The sequence below is a fragment of the Rattus norvegicus genome, chromosome 20 (genome assembly GCF_021556685.1).
Source record: "Rattus norvegicus strain SHRSP/BbbUtx chromosome 20, alternate assembly SHRSP_T2T, whole genome shotgun sequence".
NCBI lineage: Eukaryota > Metazoa > Chordata > Mammalia > Rodentia > Muridae > Rattus > Rattus norvegicus.
In genome coordinates this window covers 50,783,102-50,809,087 of record NC_141553.1, presented here as the reverse complement: position 1 = coordinate 50,809,087, position 25,986 = coordinate 50,783,102, and the positions used below count along the sequence as shown (strand labels likewise).

The following is a 25,986-nucleotide window of genomic DNA, read 5'->3' as shown; positions in this document are numbered from 1 at the left end:
ACGCTAGTAATTTTCCTTGCGCCACTCCCACCCCGCCCCTCTCCCAGAAAAGAAAGGGAGTTGTTTCTGTAAAAAGAAAAATAACCTCCTTAAGGTACCTGGAGGAGGGGAGAGGAGAACCACGGACCCCGAAATCACACCAGGATTCGTTAAAGTTGCCTTTTTACTAAGGAAAGAAGTAAAAGGCAGAAGCCCCTCCTGCATACGTGTGATAATTGGACGTTCCGGGTAAAAAACACTTATAACGAAAAACTGTTGTAAGTTATGTAGCTTCGAAAATGTGTTTAAGGAAAAGAAATTTAAGGCTAGTGAGATGGCTCAGCCGTTGAGGTTAGGCTCGCAACCAGTTTAGCCACGCAGGTATGGTGGTGCACGCTTTTAACCCCAGCTTTCAGGGGGTAGATACAGGCGGATCTTTGTGAATTCAAGGCCTGGTCTACATGATGGGTTCCAGGACAGCAAGCGTTTGTTACATGAGACCCTACCTCTGTCTGTCTGTCTGTCTAATTTTTAAAGTGAATTTTGTTGGAGGATAACAAAGAGCAGACACAGTCCTATGCTGCCCCTCCTGGCTGTACCTTTTCACTGTCAATCACACCTGGTCCGTTGCCAAGTTGCTTTTGCAGTAGCTCTGTAACCTATCAAAGCAGAACAAAAACGGGTTCTCAAGTTTTTCTCTCCCCGTCTCTTTTCACTCTCCAGTCCAGAGCCCAACCGCCAGAAGACACCAGAAGGAAGCCGGTGTTGGGGAAACTCGGCACTCTTTTTACGGCTGGAAGGAGGAGGAACACCAGGAACGGATTAGAGAGTCCCACCAACTCAAATAGCAAATCGGCCTCTGCTAAAGTCCCAGAAACAGAGAGTGAGAAAAGTAAGGCTCAGGGCAACCAACTAAAGCCAACCGACGCGGGCGAGGCTGGCGAAGCTGGCGAGGCGGGCTCCAGGCAGGAGGCTGAGGGCCAGTCCGCTGAGAGCAGTGTCCAGGCAACCCCCTGCGACGCCGGACCGTCACCTTGTTCCAGCATCAAGGTAGGGGTTGTGCAGCAGTGCCTCTGCAATGATTCAGCCCAATTAGAACCTCTGCAGGCAGAGGGAGAGACTTTCCCAGATGCCACCACCGCTGCCAAGGAGCTGTTGCATTCCTCACCAGGGAATCGCTCCGGGCAGGAGAGCGCAGAGACGCCCGCCCGCAGTCCGGGGGAGGACGCGTTGCCTGGCGCTGGCCTCCAACGGGAGGCAGCGAGGGGTGTGTCAGGGTCGCCGCCCGAGGAGCACCTCGTGGGAGGAGTAGGAGAGGCCCCCGACGGAGCCCCCGGCGTGGGTTCCGAAGCGGGCTCTCTGGGGGACCCCGGGGACGCGGTTCCGCCTGGAGAGCCTCCCGCCCAGGGCGCAGAGACCAGCGGCACAGCCGGGCCGGCCGACCGCGCGCATCCCACCAAAGTGCTAAAGTTGGACATCTACTTGAGCAAGACTGAGGTGGCTCAGGTGGCCGAGCCCGCCTCGATTGCTCCGGGGACAGACGACTGCTGCGAGGATTCGGACGACATGGAAAAGAGGTCAAGCGGCCGCCGGTCCGGTCGGCGGAGGAAGTCGCAGAAATCCACCGACTCCCCGGGCGCGGACGCCGTGGCGCCCGAGAGTGCGGCCAAGGACGACGCGGTGTTCGACGACGAGGTGGCGCCAGACGCCGCGGCTGAGAACTGCACGGCGGAAAGGAAAGTGAAATCGGTTCAAGCGGTTCCCGACGGAGGCTCAGCCTCGGTCGCCAGCCCGGAGCCGAAGCCCAGCGCCTGCCCCAGAGGGCAACCGCGAGCGGAGCCGGACCGCGCCAAGCCCCAGTCGCCCACCAAGCGTAAGGGTCGCAGCCGCGTCCCCGAGGCGGTGCCCAGCTCGCCCGGCAGCGGCTCGCGCGCACCCGCCAAGGAGTCCCCACCCAAGAGGGCGCCCGCCGCGGCGGACGGCGGGGAGGAGGCGGGCCGCGTCGTCCCGCGCGAGCTCACGGTCAAAAGCAGCTCGCTGCTGCCTGAGATCAAGCCTGAGCACAAGAGGGGGCCGCTGCCCCACCACTTCGGGGATAGCCGGGCCGACGCCGGTCGCAGTCGAGAGTCGAGCAGGGGAACAGGAGCGTCCGACGCCGACGGCCTGAAGCCCAGGAACCAGTTCGGCGTGGGCAGGTCGACTGTGACCACCAAAGTGACCCTGTAAGTAGCCGAGGAGGAGTGAGTCTGGACTGGGGGCTGCCTAGGGTTGTATGGTTGGTCTGTAACCTGTATTTTTTTTTCCCCTGTTGAAAACTTCAAAGAGAAAAAGAGCTGTTTGTAGAGCTAAGGCTCATTTGGCAGCCTCCGCCGCTATTTCCTGCTAAGACCTAAGTTAAATGAATGCAAAAATAGGATATATCCCTCCGGGGCGCTGTGTTTACGTAAACAGCGGAGATAAGACTTAATGGCTTGACAGAGCTAATTATATTCTTTATCCAAAGCATACAGGGGCATTTCAGGGTAGTCCCAGGGAGCCAGCAGGATTTTGAGAGTGACCCAGTGGCATTGACAGGGGAAACTTTAAGAGAACTTAATCATGGAATTTTAGTATATTGCTGTCCTAAAGCAAGCTTAAAGGACATTTCTAATAACCCCTTTCCATGATCTAGGGAGTTCTTTTATTTCTGGGCTGGGAGTGACTTTTCTCTTATTGAGATGATCGGTGTTATTACTGAAAATTTCCTAAGTGAAAGGACCCGAAACAACAGACCATAACCACTCGCTTGCAAGTTTAGCAATTTCGCAAGTATTTATTGAGTGCCCTTTGTTCTGTGTGCTGTGGGGTAGGTGACCCACACCTGTGATGCACCCCGTTGCCCTCAACGTTTAAGTCCCCCTTGTGGCTGTAAGGAAGGAGCACAGGAATCAAATTAAAAGGGCCAAGTGGATCTTGCCATTGTAAAGAAAGGTTCTGGGAGTACAGGACAAGCAGTCACCGGTTTCCTGGAGGAGCCTGGGCTTGTGGTTTGATGGTAACAGATTTGTGCGGCTAGGAAGACAGCCGGGGAGAGCTCTCTGTAGAATTGAGCTCAAACTAACCGTGACTCTTCCCAGCAGGTGAAAATCATTGAGCTCTCAAATTTTTCCTACTTTGATCACGCACTGATCAAAAAGGCTCGTCGTGTGCAGCCTTATTCTCTTTGAACTGAATGATTTCATTCTACTTGATGTCTTTAAAAGAAGTCAGGTTCGAAACAGGTCTGTCTGGAAGCCAGGAGGAAAACGTGCTTAATGAATAACGTTAAACTGCCTCAGCAGCTGGCAGCCTGGAGACCTTTGACATAATCAGCTATTTATTCTGTAACGGTAGCGTCAGGAAATTTTCCCGAGTGAATGATGCCCATTATTTGTGGAAGACGAGTGTGAAGGAACACAGAAACCTGCTAAGCCTAGGTAGGAGAAACGCTGCTCAACTACATCGGGGCTGGACACTCCACCTGTCGTCCAATTGGAAAGCACCAGTGGAAAAACCAGAAATGTTTCACTGTTAAGGGTTCATCATAAACAAGTTCAGGACGGGATCTTACAATGGAACTCTTCTTTGGGTCTGCATCCTACCGGAACTGAGCCAAGTGTCTTTTTTTTCTCACTACCGATTTTTTTTTTTAATCTTTTTCCTCACCACCCATCTTTTTAAAATTTCTTTTGTACAAGGCCTTACATGCAATGAACTGGAAAAACTAATGAAGTGGAAAATTAAGAATTTTATCTAGTTCTTCGGCCTATGTCAATCTGAGAGAGGCTTTCAGACCCTTTAGTCCTGTGATAGCTGGATTTTAGGCAAAGATATTAACAGACCGTGACTTGGTGGGGATTTTTTGCTTGTTTGTTTGTTTGGTTGGTTTTTTGATGGTCTCACCCTGTAGCCCAGGGTGGCTCCTAACTCACTGAGTAGCCAGGGCTAGCCTGGAACTCAAGACTACTCTGCTTTACTCTCCCAACTGATGGGATTCCACATGTGAGCCTGGTTTGGGAAAGAAATTAAATTAAAAAAAAAAAAGATTGTATTGCCTAAATACCTGTTCAAAAACTAATTTCTTCATGTCCTCTACCAAATGCTGAAATTGGTAAAGGGGTGCGTTTAAGGCGGGGAGGCTCTGCCTTTACAGTCAGCTGTAGCTCCCTACGCTCCCTCTCACAGCATAAAGACGGGCATTACAACACGCATTACAGGAGCCTGCCTTTTAATCAGCCCCAACTGGGTTAATTGCAGTGACTCTTGGTAACACAACTTAATGGTAGAGAGTTTGGTTGTAAAAGATATTTTGATCTGGTGTAAATCCTTAATGAGCAGATGGGCTACCCATCGGGGAGCTGTGGGCTCACCCGGACATTCTCCTCCCACATCCCAAGATGCACTTGATGTCCTCTTCCTGTGCTGACTGGTCAGCTTTTCTTTTCTTTTTTCCTTTTTTTTTTTTTTTTTAATATTCCTCAGATTGTCACCTTTGCCCATTAATTAATTAACACAGCAGTAATCAATTAACACAGCATTTGCAAGCCCTGTGTTTCTGATGGACCTGATAGCTCTCTGAACCCCCATCTCCTATCCCCCAGCCTCTCCACCTCCATCCCCCCACCACACACAAACACACACACACACACACACACACACACACACACACACGGGAAGTAACTGAGGGGCTCCTTCGGGCCAGGCCAGTCTGTCACAGTATAGTGTGTAATGTGGCTTCTGAGACAAGAGGCCCTGTCACTAGCTAGGAGACCTGAGGAGAGTCACCTCCCTCCTCTAGGCCTCAGCTTTCTCCTTTTAGAAGAAAACATGCCAGTTACACTTTGGGTAAACCGAATTAGATAACTTCTCAAGCACTTGGCAAACAGTGGTATTCATTTAGCTACAAACGGACGAGCTCCTCTGCTGCCCTGAGGCGTGTTTATATAAAATGGTTCATAAAACAGAAAAGTAGGAGTGGTTCTGTCTGTGAGCAGCCATGGGGAGCCTCCCTGTCCCTTGGGGAGCCCCCCTCCCTTGGAGAACCTCCTGGTTCCTGAGAAGCCTCTATTAGCCCTAAGTGTAACCCCTCAAGGGGACTTCCAAAAATTCCCTTAACCATAAGTTTTGGATGAAAAAAAATAATTCTAAATTCTATAGGGATTTTGTTTTGTGTTACCTTTTAAGTTACAGGTACAAAAGAAAACAATGGGCCAGGTATGTGAAATACTTTGGCGAAGTTCATGCAGATATTGGTGCGAGAGCCAGGACTGGGGCCAGGGCAGGCAAATGCCAATGAAACACATTTTATTTCTGAGAAAGAGCATACTGTGTACATTAAAGGCATTGTTCCCATAATAAGTAATCAGTCCTACAAAATGCGAATGAGTAGGGAGGCTCTGCCCTACACAGGTTAAAAATCAGTTAACAAATTATGCTATAGCCATATGGTAAAACAATTTGCTTTTTACTAATGTTCGTATAAAATTCCAAGGAATACAGTCTTAGGACCCTGAAAGCTTTAATGTTAACTCATCCTTTTTTTCTTAGCAAAAAACAAGCAGCCAAGAAAGCCCTACGAGCACAGCCGTTTTCATCCTAGTAAAATATTTATGCATAGGAAACCGTTGGGAATGAGGCAGAATTCTGATGAGCAGCAGGTTTATGAATGATTTAAAAACTCTCTCCATATTCAGAGAGACAGCTCAGTGGATACAGGGTGAAGACCTGAGACCCATGTAAAAGGTGGTCATGGGAGTGTGTGTCTGTCAGCCCAGTACTCCTGTAGTGAGGTGGAGATGGAGCCAAGAAAAGTCTGGCAGCTCCCAGACCTGACAGCCTGGGCATGCAGTGCTGAACATGGAGGGACTCTGTCTCAACAAAGTAGAAGCTTGACACACACGCATGGCTGTCCTCTGACTTTACACATGTGTGGGTACATATATATACACACACACATACATACATACACACACACATACATACGCACATATACACACACATACATACATCATACATGCACACACATATATACACACATACACGTACATACATACACATACATATACACACGTACACACATATGTACAAACATACACACGTGCACAATGTACATACAAACACACATGTACATACATGTACATACACACGCACACATACATGTATATACATATACACATATATGTACACACATATACACACATACACTCACATACACATACTCATATCATGCATACACACAAACAAAAATACACATACATACTTTACAAATTTCAGATAGTGAACACATAAACATCAGAAAAATTGGAAGGTAGAGTCAGGAACTCAAGGCCATCTTCAGCCAAGCAGTGAGTTCAAGGCTAGCCCTAACCACATGACTCGTCCCAAAAAAACTAAAGGCAACCAAAACTTTACAGTAAAATAAAAATACATAATCAGTGTCTGGGGAAATAACCTGCATATTTAAAATATGGGGAGGCACTAAGTATTTAAATTTGTTCCTTACACCTTGTAATGTCTCCCAATTCAGAGCCAAACCCTGTGAATGCCTATTAATACTTGGTAAACTGTTTCTTAGATTTATAATCTCACCTGTCATATGCAGGTAAGACACCCATTAAAAGTACCTCGTAGTGTTTGTTGATTTGTTTAGGAAGTTTCACGGGGAAGCCAATGTGCACCAGGAGGGTGTGGACTCTGTGGTGTCTTCCGTAGCTGGTTTGTATGTTCCCCTTAACACCAGGCTGCTAACTGCCCTATTGCCTTTGTTCTTGCAGCCCAGCCAGACCCAAACATGTGGAGCTAAACTTGAAAACCCCGAAGAATCCTGACGGTCTGGGAAATGAGCACAATCCGTTTAGTCAGCCAGTTCATAAGGGTAACACAGCCAACAAAATCTCCTTGTTTGAAAACAAGCGGGCTAGCAGTAGCCCCAGACACCCCGACGTCCGTAATACAAGGAACAATCCTCCCTCCAATAAGACGTTTGTCGGGAGGGCTAAGCTGAACTTAGCCAAAAAGGCCAAAGAAATGGAGCAACCCGAAAAGAAAGCTATGTCAACCAGCCTTCAGAATGGACAGGTGACCAAGGGGCCATCTGCAGAAGGCAAAAACACTGATGTCCCTATCGCCGGAGAAGAGATTCTCCCAGCCATCCCTGCCAAGGATCAGGTCCTCTGCCCTGAGCCTGATCAAAGTGATAAGCTGGATGTGCAAACAGGCACTGCCTGCCCTCCCCAGCCAGCGCCCCCTGCTCTGGTTCCCGAGAAGGACCCTGAGCTCCCCAGAGAGGGCCACCCAGAGGCTGCTGACAGCCAGAGCCCCGTCCTTGTCCTTAACAACACAAATGATCCTGCACAGAACATCACTGCCCTTCATGATGCCAGAGAGTCTCCCCCAAAGCCACAGGGTACATTTTCTGACTCACAGCCGGCCTCTGAGTCATCTAGGGAGTCTCCTCTCCCACCTTCTGCACCCATGCCTGTGGACGCTCCCCAAGATGGCTGTGTTCAAGTTCCCATGTGCAATGTTCCCTACACTGCTCTAGAAGTGTCAGAAAACCATGATGGATGTGCTGTGCCGGTGTCTCCTCACGCTGAGAAAACACCAGTCACCAAACCTGGAGGGAGAGAAGCCAGCCCTCCTTCAACCCCAGAGCACTGCCCAGAAACGATGGGGAAGGAGTGCCCCTCCAAAGTCCTCGTCCAGGTCCGGTCCTTTGTGCTTCCGGTGGAGAACCCTCAGGATGTGAGCTCTCACGTCATCGCAGAAAGCTCTGAAGTTAGAGAGGTGCAGCTGCCCAGCTGTCACAGTAATGAGCCTGAAGTGGTTTCTGTCACCGCGTGTGGTCCCCAGCACGAGGACACACCGGACACATCGCCCAAAGACACCCATCACGCAGAAGAGCGTGTGTCACAGTCTCGCACACACAACGCACAGCCAGAACCCGAGAAGGATCTGCCCATCCAGGCTCAAAGTGAGAGCACTGGGACACCCCTGACAGTGGGGTTCAGCCCCTCCCACTCTCCCAGCAGCAGAAGTCACCCAGAAGGCCTTCAAAGGCCAGGTCCGAGTATGACCAGCCCACTTACCCCCGCCGGTCTTTTGAACGTTTCTGCTAGTAGCGACGACAGTGTCTTGGATTCTTCTTCTGATATGGAAAAATTCACCGAAATTATTAAAAAGATGGACAGTGCAGTCTGTGTGCCCCAGAAAAAAAAGAAGTCCAGGGTCCCCAACTCTCCGACCCCTCACTTCGCTATGCCTCCCATTCACGAGGACAGCTTGGAAAAGGTGTTTGATCCCAATGTGTTTACCATTGGCTTGGGGAAGAAGAAGGAGAACCAGCCTGAGGTGTCACCAGCTTTGCAGTTGCTGCAGAACCATGACCCCATATCCAAACTGAGAGCGAAGCGTGCGTCCACCGAGCAGAGCATCGTCTTCAAGTCCCTGCACGCTAACGGTAATGGGAAGGGTGAGCCTCAGACGACCTCAGAAGCAAACGACAAAGAGAACAGGGACATCAACAGCGGCGGAGTGAAGAGGTCGCGGCTGGAGAAAAGCACACTTTTCTCAAGCATGCTTTCTTCTCTGCCGCAGGACAAAGTCTTCTCTCCCTCCGTGACGTCCGTCCACACGATGAGCACATCGTTTAGCACTTCTCGGAACAGCTCTGTATCTCAGTCATCAGTGGTACAGCCCAGGAAGGAAGGTGACCTACCCTGTGGCTCAGACAAAGAACAGCCACAGCTTGCACCCCACGACTCCTTAAAGGTCTTCAATTTCAACTCCTCAAGTACGTCTCATCTGGGTTTGAGAAGCCCCGGCCACATGGAAAAGTGCCCCCCAAAAGAAGAAAGCAAGGAAGATGTGAGCTCTCGGGGCAGCCTACCCTTACCAGAAAACAGCCTTTCCGACTTAACCAAACTGAAGAACAGCGATGCCGTGGAAAGTGTCCTCAAGTCAAACCTACCGAACGTTGGGAGCGTGGACACGGACTTCCTGGGCCTTTTCAAAGCAAGCCGGTATGACCCAGGCCTTTCTTTTTCTGCAATGTCATTATCAGACTCTATGGTGAGTACTAACTCTTAGAAGCTGGGGTGTTTCTAAACCTAGAGGCAGCGAGGGGCTCAGGTTGTATTGTACAGGGGTTGTGGGCGTGCAATAACTTTTTATTTGTTCACCGTGTGCCTTTTGTTTTGTTCTGTTTCGTTTCGTTTTGAGACAGGGTTTCTTGGTGTAGCCCTGGCTGTCCTAGAGTTAGTTCTGTACAGCAGGCTGGCCTCAAATCCACAGAGAGCCACCTGTCTCTGTGCTTTGGTTAAAGGTGTGCACCACCACGGCTGGCTTTAACCCCCCCCCCCCCCGAGACATTTGTGGTCAGGCAGGGGGAATATGTTCTATGCTTCAAGGCACTTGAGAATGCCAGTATTGTGCTGTGAAAAGTGTAAGAAAGATTCTCTGAGAGTTCAGAAAACCTAGGAGAGCCACGTTCTTCACCCAGGGCTATATTTAGAATTTTCAAGATGTGTGAAACAGCTTCCTCTTCTTGCAAAGGCCCCACCCAGCCAAAGGATCTCCCCTGCTTCTTCCTCTTGGGCTCTGTGGTTTCACTTACTCTCCATAGGCGTCATACGTACAGCGGGGAAAGCACCCAAGTGGGAATTTGTTTTCCCCTGGTTGGCAGCATGAAGAGTTTAGTTTGCATTGACTCTTCCCCTCAGCGTAATAGAGGGAGCTGCAAAATACTGCTTCCGTTTCTTCCTCTCAGACGTGTTTGAAATTTCCTCTTGGATGGAGACCGATCTCGGGACCTCTTGTATTAAGCACACTGCTTGTTGGGTCCCTCACCAGCCCAGGACTGTTTGCATGTGGGTTTGTGCCCTTCTGGTTCCAAGCTTGCCGTTTAAGTTGAGGAGACTGTGAACTCAACTCATCTTGCCATGAGCAAAGCTGCCGGGCAAGTGGAGACATGACCACAGAAAAGACCTGGCGCCCTTCTTCACCAGGCTGCTGTGGCAGTGTGTGGAAGTGGTTTCTGCTGAACTCCCATTAAATGCTGTGATTTTGGAGGCTTCTTCAAAACATGTGCTTGGCTGGTTGTGGTGAGGCACACCACAATCACGGCACTCGGGAGGCTGAGGCAGGTAGAGAGAAAGTTCAAGACCTGCTTCAGCTATATAACAAAAGTAACACACACCACACACACGCACACACACACATGTACAGACACACATGTGCACACACACATGTGCACACACACCACACACATGTACACACACACCACATACATACACCACACACACACCACACACACACCACACACATACATGTACACACACATGTACAGACACACATGTGCACACACACATGTGCACACACCACACACATGTGCACACACACCACATACATACACCACACACACACATCACACACATACATGTACACACACACCACACACATGTGCACACACACCACATACATATACCACACACACCCCACACACATACACCACACATACACACACATGTGCACACACCACACACATGTGCACACACACCACATACATACACCACACACACCACACACACACACCACACACACATACATGTGCACACACACCACACACATGTGCACACACACCACATACATATACCACACACACCCCACACACATACACCACATATACACACATGTGCACACACACATGCACACATACATATACACACATACACCACACACCACACACACAAAAACACGTGCACACACACATATACACACACTCACGTGCACACATACATACACACACACGTGCACACACATGTACAACACACATACACACACACACACACACAAAACGGGAAAAAAATATTTATCTCTGAAACCAAGTCAGATGGCATAAAAGAAGAAATTAAGAGTTTCACTGACTTCTAGGCCTTTTATGCTAATTTTCAAACTGTCTTTCTTTGGGTCTTGGGCCTTGTAGTTTATATTTAATGTATTTCTTCACTTTTGTTTTAAATTTTAGGCGTGTCCTTCAGTTTACTGACTTGTCACATTTGCACAATACAGCTCAGCACATGCTGTTTGGTTTCTCATAATCCACACGAGGGTCTTGTTCAGGCCAATGCAGTCGTTAGTCCACTGCTGTAGGGGGTGAGACCAAGGGCAGGCCTTGGGAGAGGCACACAGGCCAGCCTGTAAGTAGCCATCTTTTGTAGTGTTTTTACAGGTATAATTATTATTTTTATTATCTTACACATTCGGGTTTTAGTGGTCTCCCCAGGTGATCTGGTAATGGTTACTTCTGAAGCCATGTAAAAAGGTATTTTTATCAGGGCTGGAGAGATGGCTCAATGGTTAGGGCACTGGTTGCTGTTTCAGAGAACCCAATTCAATACCTAGCAAAGGCATGGTAGCTTATAACTGTCTGTAACTCCAGTACCAGGGCCTTCTGACTAACAAGGATACTTGGTGCACATCCATACATGTGGGCAAAACATCCAACACATAAATCTTTAAAATCTGCTATGTGCAGTGTGTATTGTGAAATGTATTATACCTCCTTTTCTTCTTTTTTCTCTTGCTTTTCTGGGGATTGAACCCACAGCCTTGCACACGCTAGGTGAGTGCTCTGCCGTTGTGCCACATCCCTGACCCTCTTTTTACCTTTCTGTTTTGAGATGAAGAATCTGACTGAATTCCCTCGTCTGGTCCTGAATGCACTCCGTAGCCTAGGCATCCTTGGATTGGTGACTCTCACCTATTCTCTCCTGTAGCTGCAGGTGTGGGAAAGTGTCCCTCGGCCTCAGTGTGCACAGTTTCCTTTAGACTGGTGCTTGTCACATGATGGATAAGTTACTGGGGCAACGCAGTGTTTACAGATCCAATGGGGTGTGTGTATGAACACACTAACCAGCTTAGCTCTTTCCTTGACATGCAGTCTCCTGGTTGGGTCTTAGTCCGTGAACCGATATAAAACACAGATCTGACTTTTGGGCCCCAAATTTTCTAGTATCGTTGGAAATGCTCTAGACGTTAAAGTGAGTAGAAGCTTTAATACAGGTGCATTTGGAAAATCTTGTAGTGTAATCGTGTAAACTCACAAAGAACACTGACAATGCCTGAGTTAGAGCCAAGATAGACTGCCTCAGTGCTGGTAAACGGTGGAGTAAATATGTTCTGATTTGAAGGATCTCGGGGAGAAAAGGCAACCGCCCCGTGATGCTGCAATTGTTAACCACATTTCCGTTCCTCTGATTGCAGACTCTTAGAGGAAGTATGCACAATAAACTCAATCCCCGGCCTGGCAAGGTAAGGTTATTCTAATTTCTAGTCCAGATTCTCTCCCGGTCTGGTGAAGGGAGACAAAATGCTGCCACTTCCATTGTCTTGCAGGTCGTGATATTCAGTGAGCCCGACGTCTCTGAGGAGTGCATCGAGGTGTTTGGGGACATCCAGGACTGCAGTTCTTGGAGCCTTTCTCCAGTGGTACTAGTGAAAGTTGTCCGAGGATGGTAAGAATGCGCCGCAGGTGCAGCTTACAGCTGGTGTCAGAGTGCACTGCAGGTGCAGCTTACAGCTGGTGTCAGAGTGCACTGCAGGTGCAGCTTACAGCTGGTGTCAGAGTGCACTGCAGGTGCAGCTAACAGCTGGTGTCAGAGTGCACTGCAGGTGCAGCTAACAGCTGGTGTCAGAGTGCACTGCAGGTGCAGCTAACAGCTGGTGTCAGAGTGCTCTGCAGGTGCAGCTTACAGCTGGTGTCAGAGTGCACTGCAGGTGCAGCTAACAGCTGGTGTCAGAGTACACTGCAGGTGCAGCTAACAGCTGGTGTCAGAGTGCACTGCAGGTGCAGCTTACAGCTGGTGTTTAGCTTTCTCAGTTATGATTTGGACCTCACCACATACTTATGTGTGTGCCTTTATCAGCATAAATGATTTAAAACACTGTTGATGGTAAGATAAGAAACCTGTGTCTAACACACATGGTTTTGACTGTAAAAGTGATAACCTGTTTAGACAAATCATAAAAATACAGTAGAACAAACTTCTTTTCCCCAGATATCTCCACATAACATTGCTTCAGATAGAATTGGGACCCATAGTATCGTCTTGGCTCATGGGTATCTAATGAGGTTGGTAAGGATTGCATTTGGAAGCTGGAGCAATGGCTTGGCAGGGAAAAGTACTTTTAGTTCTTCGAGGGGACCTGGGTTTGGTTTCCAGCATCCACAGGTTGCTTGACACCATCTGAAACTCCTGTTTCATGAGATCAGACATCTTCCTCTGGCCTCTGCTGGTACTGAATACAAGTACCCAGACAGACATACAGACCAAAACCACAAAAACAAAAACATGTAGAAACAAGTAAAGCTTATATATATATTTTTTTTGGTTCTTTTTTTTTTTTTTTCCCGGAGCTGGGGACCGAACCCAGGGCCTTGCGCTTCCTAGGTAAGCGCTCTACCACTGAGCTAAACCCCAGCTAAAGCTTATATTTTTAAAATCACATTTGTTTAGGCTGGAGAGATGGCTCAGTGGTTAAGAGCACTGACTGCTCTTCCAGAGGTCCTGAGTTCAAATCCCAGCAACCACATGGTGGCTCACAACCATTTGTAATGAGATCTGATGCCCTCCCCTCTTCTGGTGTGTCTGAAGACAGCAACAGTGTACTCATACATAAAATAAATAAATCTTATTGAACAATTACATTTGTTCTATTTATAGGTCAGGTGTGACTTGTTAAACCTGTATGGGGTTAAACAAAGCTGGATGTGGTTGCTCATGCCAATAATCCTAGCACTCAAGAGGTTAAAAGAAAGTCACTGTGAGTTCCAAGCCAGCCTGGTCTTATGTAGCAAGACCTAATCTCAAACACACGCACACCGGTGCACCCACACGGATCAGCATACACACGCACACGTGCACACACATGTACATGCTCACACATGCACATGTGCATACACACACACACACACACACACACACACGCACGCACACACGCACGCACCCTGCAAAGCTAGCAAGCTCACTCACTGGGTAGAAGTGCTTGCCACCAAGCGTGGTGAGCTGAGCTCGTTTCCTAGGACACACACGGTGCTGGGAGAGCACTGACTCCTACGAGTTGCCCTCTGACCTCCACCTGAACACCGTGGATCACATACCCAGGCACACACACACAAATACATTTGAGAAATGGAAGCAAGATCTCACTATGAAGAGCAGACTGACCTTGAACTCACAGAGCTCCATCTGCCTGTATCTGCCTCCCGAGGCTGGAGTTAAAGGAGTATATCACCACGCCCAGGCAATAATTTAATAAATCAGTAAACCAAATGAGCTTGTAGGGAAAGATAAATAAATTTCTAGGACTTCACTGAAGAAGTGAGCTGAAGTTTGACAAAAGTTAGTTTTGATTAGGAGATTAACGAAAATGTAAACACTGTGACAGTTTCTAAAATCTTTAGCTGGTTGGGTTGTCTCTCCGAAACGCACAGGAAGTTGAGTGAAGGGAAACAACTACAAACAATCAAGGTACCGTGTTTGTCTTCATTTTGTCTGTGCACGCTGGGCTGGGGACAAACACTATACACCAAACAGAGTTACGACCTAAAAAGTTAGCTGTGTTTCATTTAATCTCCATCTAATTAATTATACAACATCTTTTCCAACAGGACTTTTAATATTTTAATGTTTTTCTAAATAGTGAACATCTTCCCTAGAAAAACAAAGTGTACTTTCATTATCAAATTAGAAGACTGAAAATTACGCTAAAAACAAATTTTGCGAGATAATTTCGTTTGTAGCATGGCTGCTGCTATCTCTTTTGAAACCGTTTCTTGTTTAGTTTTAACAATTTATTTTTTAATTATGTATATGTGTGTGTGTTAGTGTTTGTGCGTACAAATGCCCATGGAGGCCAGAGGCATCAGACATCAGAAATGTAGGTGGTGGTGGTTGAGAGCCACCCAGTGTGTGCTAGGATTCAACCTTAGTCCCTCTGCAGAAGCAGTAGTCACTCCTAACCATTGGACCACCTCCCCAGTCCTCCTTTAGCAACTCAAAATGTCTTCTTGAAGGTGTGAGCCCTCTCCACTCTCACTGTGATGTTTTTCTGAATTCTGTGTGGTTGCTGGGGAGAATCTTTCAAAACTCCCCCCTTTTTTAAAAAGACAAATATAGTTCTGTGTATCAATGTGTCCATTGATTCAACTGTGATGTGTTCACTATAATTCCATTAAGAGAAATGGGTGGTACCATACATGCAAGGGGAAAGCTCTTCCAGGGAGCACATATGACAGTCTCCCTTGTCAGCTCCATGGACATGGGCACACTATCACAGTGATAACTCAAACACTCTCCAAAAATACCTGTAGAGTTCTTTAAGTATCTGAGGCGTCATAAGACCCAGAAAGGTTGGTCCTGGGGAAGGGCTTGTGCCGTTTCTAGTTAGGGGCGTACACTGCACATTGGCCAGAATTAAACAGTCATGCCTGCCTCACCGTAACTGATAATGGCTTCGTTGTGTTTTGTTCATAGTTGGATTTTGTATGAGAAAGCCAACTTTGAAGGGCACTCCCTTGCCCTAGAGGAAGGTGAACTGGAACTGTCCAATCTCTGGGGAACAGAGGACATTTTGGATGAAGAAGCAGAGTCTGATAAACCCGTGGTGATCGGTTCCATCAGGCACGTGGTCCAGGTAGGTTGTGGGAAGTGTGGACCTCATCCAGCACACGGAGATGGGCGTCAGAGATAATCTTAATTTAAGGGACCCATTTTACGAAACGAATGAAAAAAGAAAACATTTGCTTGGTACTCTGTGGATATGCATTTTATGATGTAAGCACTTGTATATCATAAATCAATTAGAAAAGGAACATTATAATCACTAGATAATTTCATGATAACCGCCCCTGCCTTCCACTCACACCCCAAAGGAGCAGCTGAATAAGTAACCTGGCTGCCGTGAATTCTCTGTGAACTATTTTCTTTTTAAGACTTCCTTTATTTCGTATTTATGTTTCTCTCTCTCTCTCTCTCTCTCTCTCTCTCTCTCTCTCTCTCTGTGTGTGTGTGTGTGTGTGTGTGTGTGTGTGTGTGTGTGTGTGAGCACGTGTGTGAAAATATGTGCACAGGTGCCTGTGGAGGCAAGAAGAGGGTGTGAGGTCCCCTGGACCTGGCTCTGAGCCGGTGACAGAGGTACGAGGGCCTGCACTCTGGTCCTCTGTAACTACAGCAAGGACTCTAACTGTCGAGCCATCCCTCCAGTCCCTTGCTTAGTATTTTATGTCTACAAAACATTCTGCTTTCCCTAAGTACTTTAAGATGTATTTTACTTTAGAAAGTCAGGATAGAAATAGTTTAGTTGACGGCTGGGCTCAGATTTTGTGGATTTAAAATAGTATTTGGATCTCTCTCGTTGCTTCCTGGCTGTCATTAGGTGACCTGCCCTAAGGTTCACACATGCTACAGTGATATCCAGGTTCATCTTAGATCCTGGCGATGACCTTGAACTTATGGACCCAAAATAAACCTTTCCTCTAAACAACGACAGAACCCCAGATTACTTGAGATATTTGAGGTCAATTACAGATTTCCTGCCTGTTTTTTAAGGAAGAAGGTGTAGTCAGCATGTTTCTCTGTAAACATGTAATTTCTGGTGTCTTACAAGTGGAAGGCTAAATAATAAACTTTATACAACGGAGGGGGAGTGCGGTAGAGAAAAATGGAAGCTTCTAAAATGGGAAAGAAGGAAGCAGAGAGAAGCGCTGCCTAGTTCCTAGGTCAGTGCTGCCTCTTGTTTGCTTTAAGACTGGGAAGCTCGGGCCAGCCTTGAACTTCGCGATCTTCCTGTTTCCTCTCCACGCACTGGGATCACACTACAGGTCAATATCGCTGAGACTTAGATGACGATCATTAACCCCAAAGGGTTTATCTTCTAGTGGCTTTTGGCATGGTCTGACTCTCTAGTTCAAGCTTTTCAAAACATTGCAGCCACGTTCCTGCATGGTCTTAGCTCCCAGAATAATATGTGTACTATTTGTATGTGTATGTATATGTATATGTGTATGTATATGTATAATATATATGTGTATATGCATATATGTATATAATGTATAATATGTGTGTATATGTATATGTGTATGTGTGTATAATATATATATGTATGTATAATATAGGCATGTATGTATGTATATAATGTACCATCATAGCCAGTTCAATTTTTCATTTTAACTAGGGTACAGAGTGTGATGAAGTCATATAAGATATGAGGATTACTACTTTATTATTTTATGTGTATGAGTAATTTTTTTCCTGCATGTACTTCTGTGCACCACATGTGTGTCTGGTACACAGGTGGGTGGAGAGCCTTCATGCGGGTGCTGGGGATTGAACTCTGGTCCTTTGTAACAACTTCAGGGCTCTTAACCACTGAGCCGACTCTTCAGCTCCGAGGAAACACTATTTTAAGATGTCCTCTCCGTAGAATATTTCCCATTTACATATAAGTGTAGCACACACGCCTACATTTTTATTTATTTATTTATTGCTCAAATCGTATGTGTAATGACGCGTTGTTTAAAGCAGTCATCTGAAGTTTGCCATCATGACTCATGTCTGTCCCTTCACTTATCTGAGCTCATGCCCTCTGGTCGGCCGTATTCGAATCTCCTGTTCGGATAATTCTAATGTACCACAAATACAATGCTGTTGTCCCCTTCTATTCCACACCTCGGTTCTCAGTCATTGTTTTCTGTCTTCATGATTATTCTCCAAGATCACATCCTGTGAGTAACTGCTCTCCGTGATTCGTGCAGGAGGAAGCTCGGGGACATAACTCCCGTTTGCTAAAACAGCGAAAGCTTTTCACGTCGCCACGTGGCTCGAGGCTCAGCCGCTTGTGACACTTGTGTGGTACGCGAGTGATTCACCGACATTGCTATTTCCAGTGACAACAGATCTTAGGGTTGCTCCTCGCATTGTTTAGCCTTTCGGCTTTTTAAGATGGTGTTTTTAATTGTGCATATGTATGTGTATAGGGGGCTGTGTGCTCGTGAGTGTGATGCCTGTGGAATCCGGACGAGGGTGTCAGGTCCTCTGTGGCTGGAGTCGCAGGTGGTTTCCAGAAGGCTGCTGTGGGTGCTGGGAGTGGAGCGCTAGTCCTCTGCAAGAGCGGCAAGCGCTCTTAACCACTGGGCTATCCCTCCAGCCCTCCCTCCTCCTCCTTCTCCTCCTCCTCCCTCTCCTCCCCCTCCTCCTCTTCTTCTTCCTCTTCCTCCCTCTCCTCTTCCCCCCCTCTTCCTCCCTCTCCTCCTCCTCCTCTTCTTCCTCCTCTTCCTCCCTCTTCTCCTCCTCCTCTTCTTCCTCCTCCTCCTCCCTCTCCTCCTCCTCCCCCTCCCCCTGCTCTTCCTCCTCCCCCTTTTCCTCTTCCTCCTCCCCTTCCCCCTCCTCTTCCCCCTCCCTCCTCTTCCTCCTCCTCCTCTTTTCCCTCTTTATCTTCTAAATATGCTTTGTGAACACAACTGTTTGTAACTCCAGTTCAGCACCAGAACAAGGCACGCATGTGATACGTACACACAGGCGCTTACACATACACATTAACTTTTTAAATAACGTTTTCAGTTATCGCAAGAGAAAGAACAGTGAACTTATTTACAAGTTCGGCACACGGCATATTTGTTGTATATGTAATATGTGGGTTTTTTTTTTCTTCCAGGATTACAGAATTAGTCAGATTGACTTGTTTACTGAGCCGGATGGGTTAGGACTCCTGAACTCCTACTTTGACGACACTGAGGAAATGCAGGGCTTTGGCGTGATGCAGAAGACGTGTTCCATCAAAGTGCACTGGGGCACGTAAGTCTTCTATGTCAAATGCGGCTTTAATAAGGCTCCGTTAGGAGTACTTGAGAGGGTGTAGGGACTCAGCATGGGATCCAAACTCCAGTCTCTAGGCCTTGTACTTCACCCACAGGGCTCTGGGTGCTGAACCATTACCCCACCCCCACTCCTCTTAACCAGCCTCCCCATTTCCTGTGCTGGGGTTAATCTGAGCCACTGAGCTGTATATCCCAGCCATGGAAAACCCGGTCTCCATAGGACCTTTCCTTTACCACAGAGAAACCAGCCCTTCACAGCTGCACAGTGGATTATACATTCATGATCATTGCAAGGATGCGATTCAGTGTTTCAGGTGGGACGGGTTCGAGCAGAACACACTTCCTTCGCCATTGTTATACAAGGCTGTGTGTTGGCTATGCAAGCCTCGTGAAACTGTAATAATGTTTGGAAGGAAATGGGAAGGAAATAGGAAGGAAGTTGGAAGGAAATAGGAAGGAAATGGGAAGGAAATGGGGGATGAGGATTAAAAAGTGGAGGTGCAGGACAGAGGGCGTGGTCTCTGAAGCAGAGCCCAAAGCCCAGGCACAGGGAGGGTATCTGCAAAATGCTACAAAAACCCCATCAAAGTTACTCAACATTATATATAAAAATCTTTCTTTGGAAGTTACTACAATTATTTATTTATTTATTTATTTATTTATGGTATTTGCGTACACTGTGTAGACACACACACACATATATATATATATATATATATATATATATATATGTATGTATGTGGCATGTGTGTGCTATAGAGTATGTGTGGAAGTTAAAGGACTTTTAGGAATCAGTTTCTCTTTCCAGCATGTGGGCCCTGAGTATCGAACTCAGGTCACCAGGCTTGGCGTCACGCACTTTCACCCCACGCAGCCATCTCGTCACCCGTGCCTCTTCTCTTTTAAACACTGTGTTTTTGTGTAAGTTTTCTGAGGTGCGTAATTAGATCAATGATACCGTATGTGACATATAGCTATTTACGTATTCCGTGAACACTGACAAGTTTTTAGGAGTGGGACGTGCGGCCAGAGGTTTCGTAGTTTCGTAGTCTGCCTTATAAAGTGATCTAAGTTATGCTGAGCTGACGAGAGAACACCCCTTAGCCGAGTCTCGGGTGCTCTGTTGGCTGCTGAGAAACTTAGTTTGAGGTTGTTGTTATCATGGAGAGCGGTTTGCTTGTGCAGGCTGAGGGACCAAGTAACCTGCAGATCACGAATTCCAACTTTCAGTCCTCTGAAATCACGAACTGGCACCATCTGGGTGACTGTAGGAAGCGAGACTAAGGGGCTTTGGCTTGGAGTGGGTAGTAGGCATCTTTGAAGGTAGAAGAAACTCTGTCTGTTTTCTGATGTTCTGTGGGGACCTGCAGGAAGCAGCTGGACACCGAGAAGTTGGCTTTGGCTTCCTGGTGGTTGAAATGGAAGCAGCCGCCTTGCTAAGTAGACAGTTTCTAGTCACAGGCGGTATTCAAACCAAGGACAGTGTTTTATTTATCTAGGGCTTGGTAACAGGGAATAAGTTGTCGATCAGCTACCTCCTTTATGACTTTTTGTTCTTTTATTTGTCTAAAAATTTGAAATACACCTAGAGAAAAACCAGTCCTCCGTCTTAGCAATTTTCTGTGACTCCATCCATGAGGAGAGAGACCCCGTGACTCAATTGATAACTGAGTTACCTCTTGAAGGTCTGCCTGATCCCCTCTTACTACCTCCCAGTGGAGGTTACGTTTCAACATGGCATTTTGAGGGGCACGTCCAAGCCACAGTCCCTGCCTCTGTCTGTGAGTGAGTTGGTAGCAGGGGGAGCATGGCGAAGGGAAAGGGCACAATTTAGGATTGCTGACTGCTATAAAGAGGTGGCTAAGAAGGGAGAAAGAGAGGAAAGCAGCAGGGAAGCCATTCAAGTCATACAGGCAAGAGGTGATACGGCTTAGATGCTGTGGCAGTGGCGGCAGGAAGTGGTGAGACTTGAGATGCATTTTGAAGGCAGAACCGGCTGCATTTTGCCTATAAATTGTATTTAGGTGCAGGGGCTTGGAAGCTTGGCCTCTTCTGAGATGGAGACCTACAGGAAGAGTGTGGAGGGAAGAGGGGAATTCAGAAGTGGTTTTTGGGCATGTTAAATCCGAGATCCACTGTGAGTGGGCAGGAGAGGGCAGGAGGGTGAGCAGAAGTGTGGGCCTGGGTTGCAGGGAGAGGTCGCGGGTAGAACCTGGCAGTCTTCCACTTAGGGGAGGTTTTGAAAGGACTGTGGATGTAACTGACTCAGAGCGTTTGCCTGGTGTGCAGGATTGCCTGGAGGTCAGCCCCCAGCCCTGCAGGGAAGAGAAGCAGAGAAAAGCAAGTTCTGAAAGGGAAAAATGACCGTGAGAAGACTAAATTATGTACTACACGAGATCCCAAAGTCCAGTGGACACGGCTGAGGGAAAAGGCATTACGTGCCTCAGGCACTTTCATGTTGAGAGATTGGGAAGCCTGGTAGAATGTCTTCATGACCCCTGCCTTTGGGCGTCTTCTTTAGCTGTTCACCTCTGTGCCAGTGGCCTGCAATGTCCGTTCAAAGTCCGGCTCACTGAACTCAGTTGCTAAGCTCGGGGCATTAATGCTTTCACGGATCTCTAAGGAAGAGGACTGTTTATGGCTGGCTTAGTCTCTCCATCCACCCTGCTCTCCCTAGTGTGGGATGACAGATGTGAGCCACCACCTCTGGCTAGGTTGGGGGACTTCACTGGTAATAAGCACCCGGCCGTCGGTGCAGTGTTCTCAGTGTGTGAGCAGAGAAGTCCTGGGGGCGGGGTGGGGGAGGTTGGGGTGGGGATGAGGGTCGGGTGGAGAGGGGTTGGGGAGATGAGGTAGGGGTGCTTTCCTTTATCCCGTTAGGAAACATGTCCCTGGGGCCCCTTCACTCTAGATTAAGCTCTTCCGCCCATGTCTAAGGGTGTCACGGGCCTTCTCAGATTGTTTCTTGAGGGAATGAGTAATTCTTAACTAAGTTCGCCTTTCAAATTCTGTTGGCTATGACTGATATCTAAACCTTAGCTTTAACGGTTGGTTACTCTTAGCCCCCATCCTCCTCGAGGCAAAGTCAGGCTTGCATAGTTCTAGGGTGTGTTTTAATAAAACCAAAGACTTTTAGAACATCAAAGGGAGCCTACCTACGATGTAAGCAAGGAAGACAGGCGGGCCACCCTTGCCTGGACCAGGGTCATTAGCTAAAGAGAGCTGGTGACTGGAAGTGAAGCGACTGCCTTCTCACGAGCCAAGCTTGCTCTTCTCACTCTTACTAAAAGTAGTTGTCGTCTACAGAAGGATGTATGTCCGCACGTGTTTTCCGGGGCCTAGTAACGACACAACCCTGTGGGAGCTACCACCAAACTCCTGACCTAGGTGACTTCCAGCCGTGCCGCAGATCCATGTCACTTGCTCTGGTCCCAGTCTCCTCTGCGCACACATAAATCCTCTCCTAGGACCGCACACACCATTGCTTTGCCTGTGTTTTTCGCTGCTGTGTGATAGTAACAATATATATTATACCGTGGATGTGACATTGCAATGTCTTTAGGATCAGCAGCGAACATTCAGAAGGCTGAGCGGTGCACACGGTGAGGATGCTTGTAGATCAGCGAAGACTCGTGACCCGTGAGGGGTTGCTTGACAAGCTATGCAGGCTCCCGGCCACTGTCTGTTGGGTCCTACTTATAATGTCCCCAAGCGTCATGCGTCCTGTCAATGGCTTTTGCTTCAGCAAAACATCATGAGTCTGCATCACGTGACACAACCAGAAATTTCCAACACACACACACACACACACACACACACACACACACGCATTTATAAATATATAAATATGGGTATGTTTTCAGGGCTGACCATTTGGCATTGACTCTTCCCTGGGGAGGACTTCCTCCCCACCCCCCTTAGTCATTTGTGGTTCCGTGTCTGGTGTAGAGGCCTCATGAGCTCTCCTTTTGCTCTCCTTCCATGCTGTCTCGTGGCTGTGGTGTTGTTCAGGTCACGTTTCGGCAGCCGTGTGGATGAAGGCTCATGGGCGTAGCGCCTCTGACATTTCTAGGAGACACCGTTTCACAGCAACCCTCCTATTCCTCTGCTCTCCCAATCTTTCTGCCCCTCCCCTGCAATGAGCCCTGAGCTCTAAGAGGCCTTCGGCCAGTTGTCTCGGAGCGTGGGCTTCTCTGAGTGCTTGTTTTCCTGTGATCCTCTTACTCCCTGAATGTCGTTTGTGTGAAGGGTTAGGTGGAACGGTTTGATTAGATTTAGGTTGGATTTAGCTGGACAGTTTTGGCCAGGGCACTTCCTTCGAGGGGCCGCCATGTATTTGTGATGCGTCCTCATGTGACAAACTAACCACTGGCCTACCGACGATGTCACGTCTGCTTGTCTAGTTAACACGGGTCCTTGCACATCCCTCCTTTGCCAAGTTAGTCAGAGGTTTTTGAAGATCCTCACATTTAAATTTCAGTTAATTTTCATAAATATTTGGCCAGTGTTTATGTCCAGTCACATCCCCTAGGACCCAGCTGGGCATGCTCAGTTTAGTGTTGCCTGCTAGATGGCCGGTCTATGAGTCAATTGCTCTAAGAACAAACACACGTCATGAGACTGATTTTTCTTACGGAACGGAGGGGTATTTCTAAAGGAATGACAACACATATTTTAATATAAAGATTAGTGGCCATTGTTCAGCAGTTTTTATGTATGGTTCTTAAGAACCACTGGTGTGGGCTGGAGAGATGGCTCAGTGATTAAGAGCACCGACTGCTCTTCCGGAGGTCCTGAGTTCAATTCCCAGCAACCACATGGTGGCTCACAACCATCTGTAATGGAATCTGATGCCCTCTTCTGGTGTGTCTGAAGACAATCACAGTATACTTATATATGATAAATAAATCTTTAAAAAGAAAAAGAATACATTCGTGCACATCCCTCATGTATATTTTTATGTACACACTTCAGAATATTCATGATGGTAAAAATAAACACATGGTTCTTGTACTACAATTGATACGACTAAAAACCATGCATTTTAGTGAGCATGGCTCGTTAGTTACCTCAGGACAGTGGAGAAGGGAAAACGTTCCTTTAGAAACGGAAATGGCTCTGCCTGAAGAAAATCCCCTGCCCTCCTAAGGCTCTGCTTAAGATCTTCAGATCCCGGAGCGCACCTGCGTAGGTGAAAGTCTGCCCCAGTTTACTCAGAAGGTCCCCCAGTTTACTCAGAAGGTCCCCCGCACTGGCTCTTGGAGGGAGGACTCGCCACTTTATATGCTCTGCTCCTAGCAGAGTCCCCCACCCCCTTCTGTATTTGCTGTGTGACTAACCCATGTGCTTCAAGGAGAGTGAAACTTTAGTATCAGATGAAAGCCTGTCACAGATCAGCCTAAAGAAGGAAAGGCCACAAGAGAAGGGACTTTGAAATCTTCATTTTGAGTCTAGGGAGAGGGCTCAGCAGTTAAGAGCACACAGGTTGCTCTTCTGAAGGACAAGGGTTCAATTCCCAGCATCCAGATGGCAGCCCACGACTGTCTGTAATTTCAGTTCCAGGGGATCTGATATTCTAAGAGAGACATACATGCAGGCAAAACACCACTATACATAAAAATAAATCTTAAAAAGAAAAAAAATCATGTCAAAATTTCAGGGTTACTACATGATTCACCCATGCCCTTTATGAGAAATCACAGCCACCCACTTGTGAGGGAGTCAGACTCAACAGGTTCTGTGCTCACTGCAGAACCTCCCTTCCTCAGCTAGCATGCAGAGCCAGCCTTGGGCTCCAGGAATGTGTGTGTTGTCCTGACTCTCATGGTTTAGATACAGGAAGTTAGTGTGACCCCCACAGCCTGTGCCTTCTGGCTTAGAGGTATTGCAGGCTGTTTAAGAGATGGGCTTCTTTCTCCCTTAGTTAGCTTATTCTAAAGTGTAACATTAGCACAGAAACACACACACACACACACACACACACACACACACACACACACAAAACAAACAACAAAAAACCTTGACTATATAGACTGAGTGTATTTTGTTAGCTAGAATGGTACATCCATCCCAGCAGGTCATCCAGGCTCCCTCCTGGCTCCTCTGCTGCTCCCCTCCCCCATCTCCTCCTCCACCCCTCTCCCATCCCCTCTCCCATCCCCTCTCCCACTCTCTTCCCCATCCCCTCCCCATCCCCTCCTATCTCCTCCCCCATTCCCTCTGCTATCTCCTCTCCCACCCCCTCCCTCTCCCCCCCCCCCATGTGACTGTGATCTAGCCTGGCTTTGGTCTCTACTTGTGGACCATGGGGCCTCCTAGTTTTTGTGTACGTGTTGATTGATCTTTAGCAGGAACTAGGTGACAAATCTCTGGGTAATTAGTCTAAAAATGTCCAAGGGCATCTTTAACACGAACAAATGGATGTTCACTAAAAATGGATGTTCAGCCCAAACCAGAAACAGGAGAAAAGCAACCCCATCCTCAGACCTGTTTTGCTATGAAGGGTTTATTTAGAGCTCCCCCTTTTGGGCCAACATCTGGGAACATAGTGTGGTTCATAGAGTACCCCAGACAGGTGATTCAGCCAGACAACAGTTATCACTTGGGTGGGGCTGCGATCAGAAAGGAGAGCCCGGGAGGAGCTAGCCGTGTTTCCGAGGGAAGGCAATATCTGAATTCTATAAATCACTTCTCCAATAGTGGCACCCTCCCAGAGACGTGCCCTTAGCTCCAGTGGGCGCACGTTTATGGCTCCCTGTCCTTTGCTCAGGAGTAGGTGGGGCCGCCGTTCCCTGGCCAAGGTAGAAGCTGACAAGCCCGGTACAGGGATGTGGTACTTCATGTCGGAAGGTGTTGCACCCTGGGAACAGGCAGCCCTTGGGCCCCTGACAACAGCAGTGTGTGCTGAGGGGTGCACACGAGGATGCTTGTGACAGTGAGAAGAGTGGATTGTGTTTGGAACACTCCCAGCAGTGGGGAAAAAACCTGCTGTGAAAAACTGACAGAGAGGGGTATCAGGGGTCAGCTCACAGCAGCCCTGCCTTGGGGTGAGTGACCTAACCTCGCCTGTAAAATGAGTCAGGAGCACTCCCTCCTGGTAGAACGTTGTGAGGCCT

General features: G+C 47.7%; 1 protein-coding gene across 2 annotated transcripts in view; it reads left to right on the top strand.

The window, feature by feature from the left end:
- Positions 1 to 25,986, top strand: part of Crybg1 (crystallin beta-gamma domain containing 1) — a 195,383-nt gene that overhangs the window by 141,337 nt on the left and 28,060 nt on the right. For both annotated transcript variants that reach the window (XM_087598715.1, XM_087598716.1), the window contains 6 exons: positions 703 to 2,201; positions 6,771 to 9,066; positions 12,259 to 12,306; positions 12,391 to 12,509; positions 15,531 to 15,690; positions 18,709 to 18,848. In XM_087598715.1, coding sequence (XP_087454841.1) covers positions 703 to 2,201; positions 6,771 to 9,066; positions 12,259 to 12,306; positions 12,391 to 12,509; positions 15,531 to 15,690; positions 18,709 to 18,848 — 4,262 coding nt within the window. The remainder of the gene's footprint in view (positions 1 to 702; positions 2,202 to 6,770; positions 9,067 to 12,258; positions 12,307 to 12,390; positions 12,510 to 15,530; positions 15,691 to 18,708; positions 18,849 to 25,986) is intronic.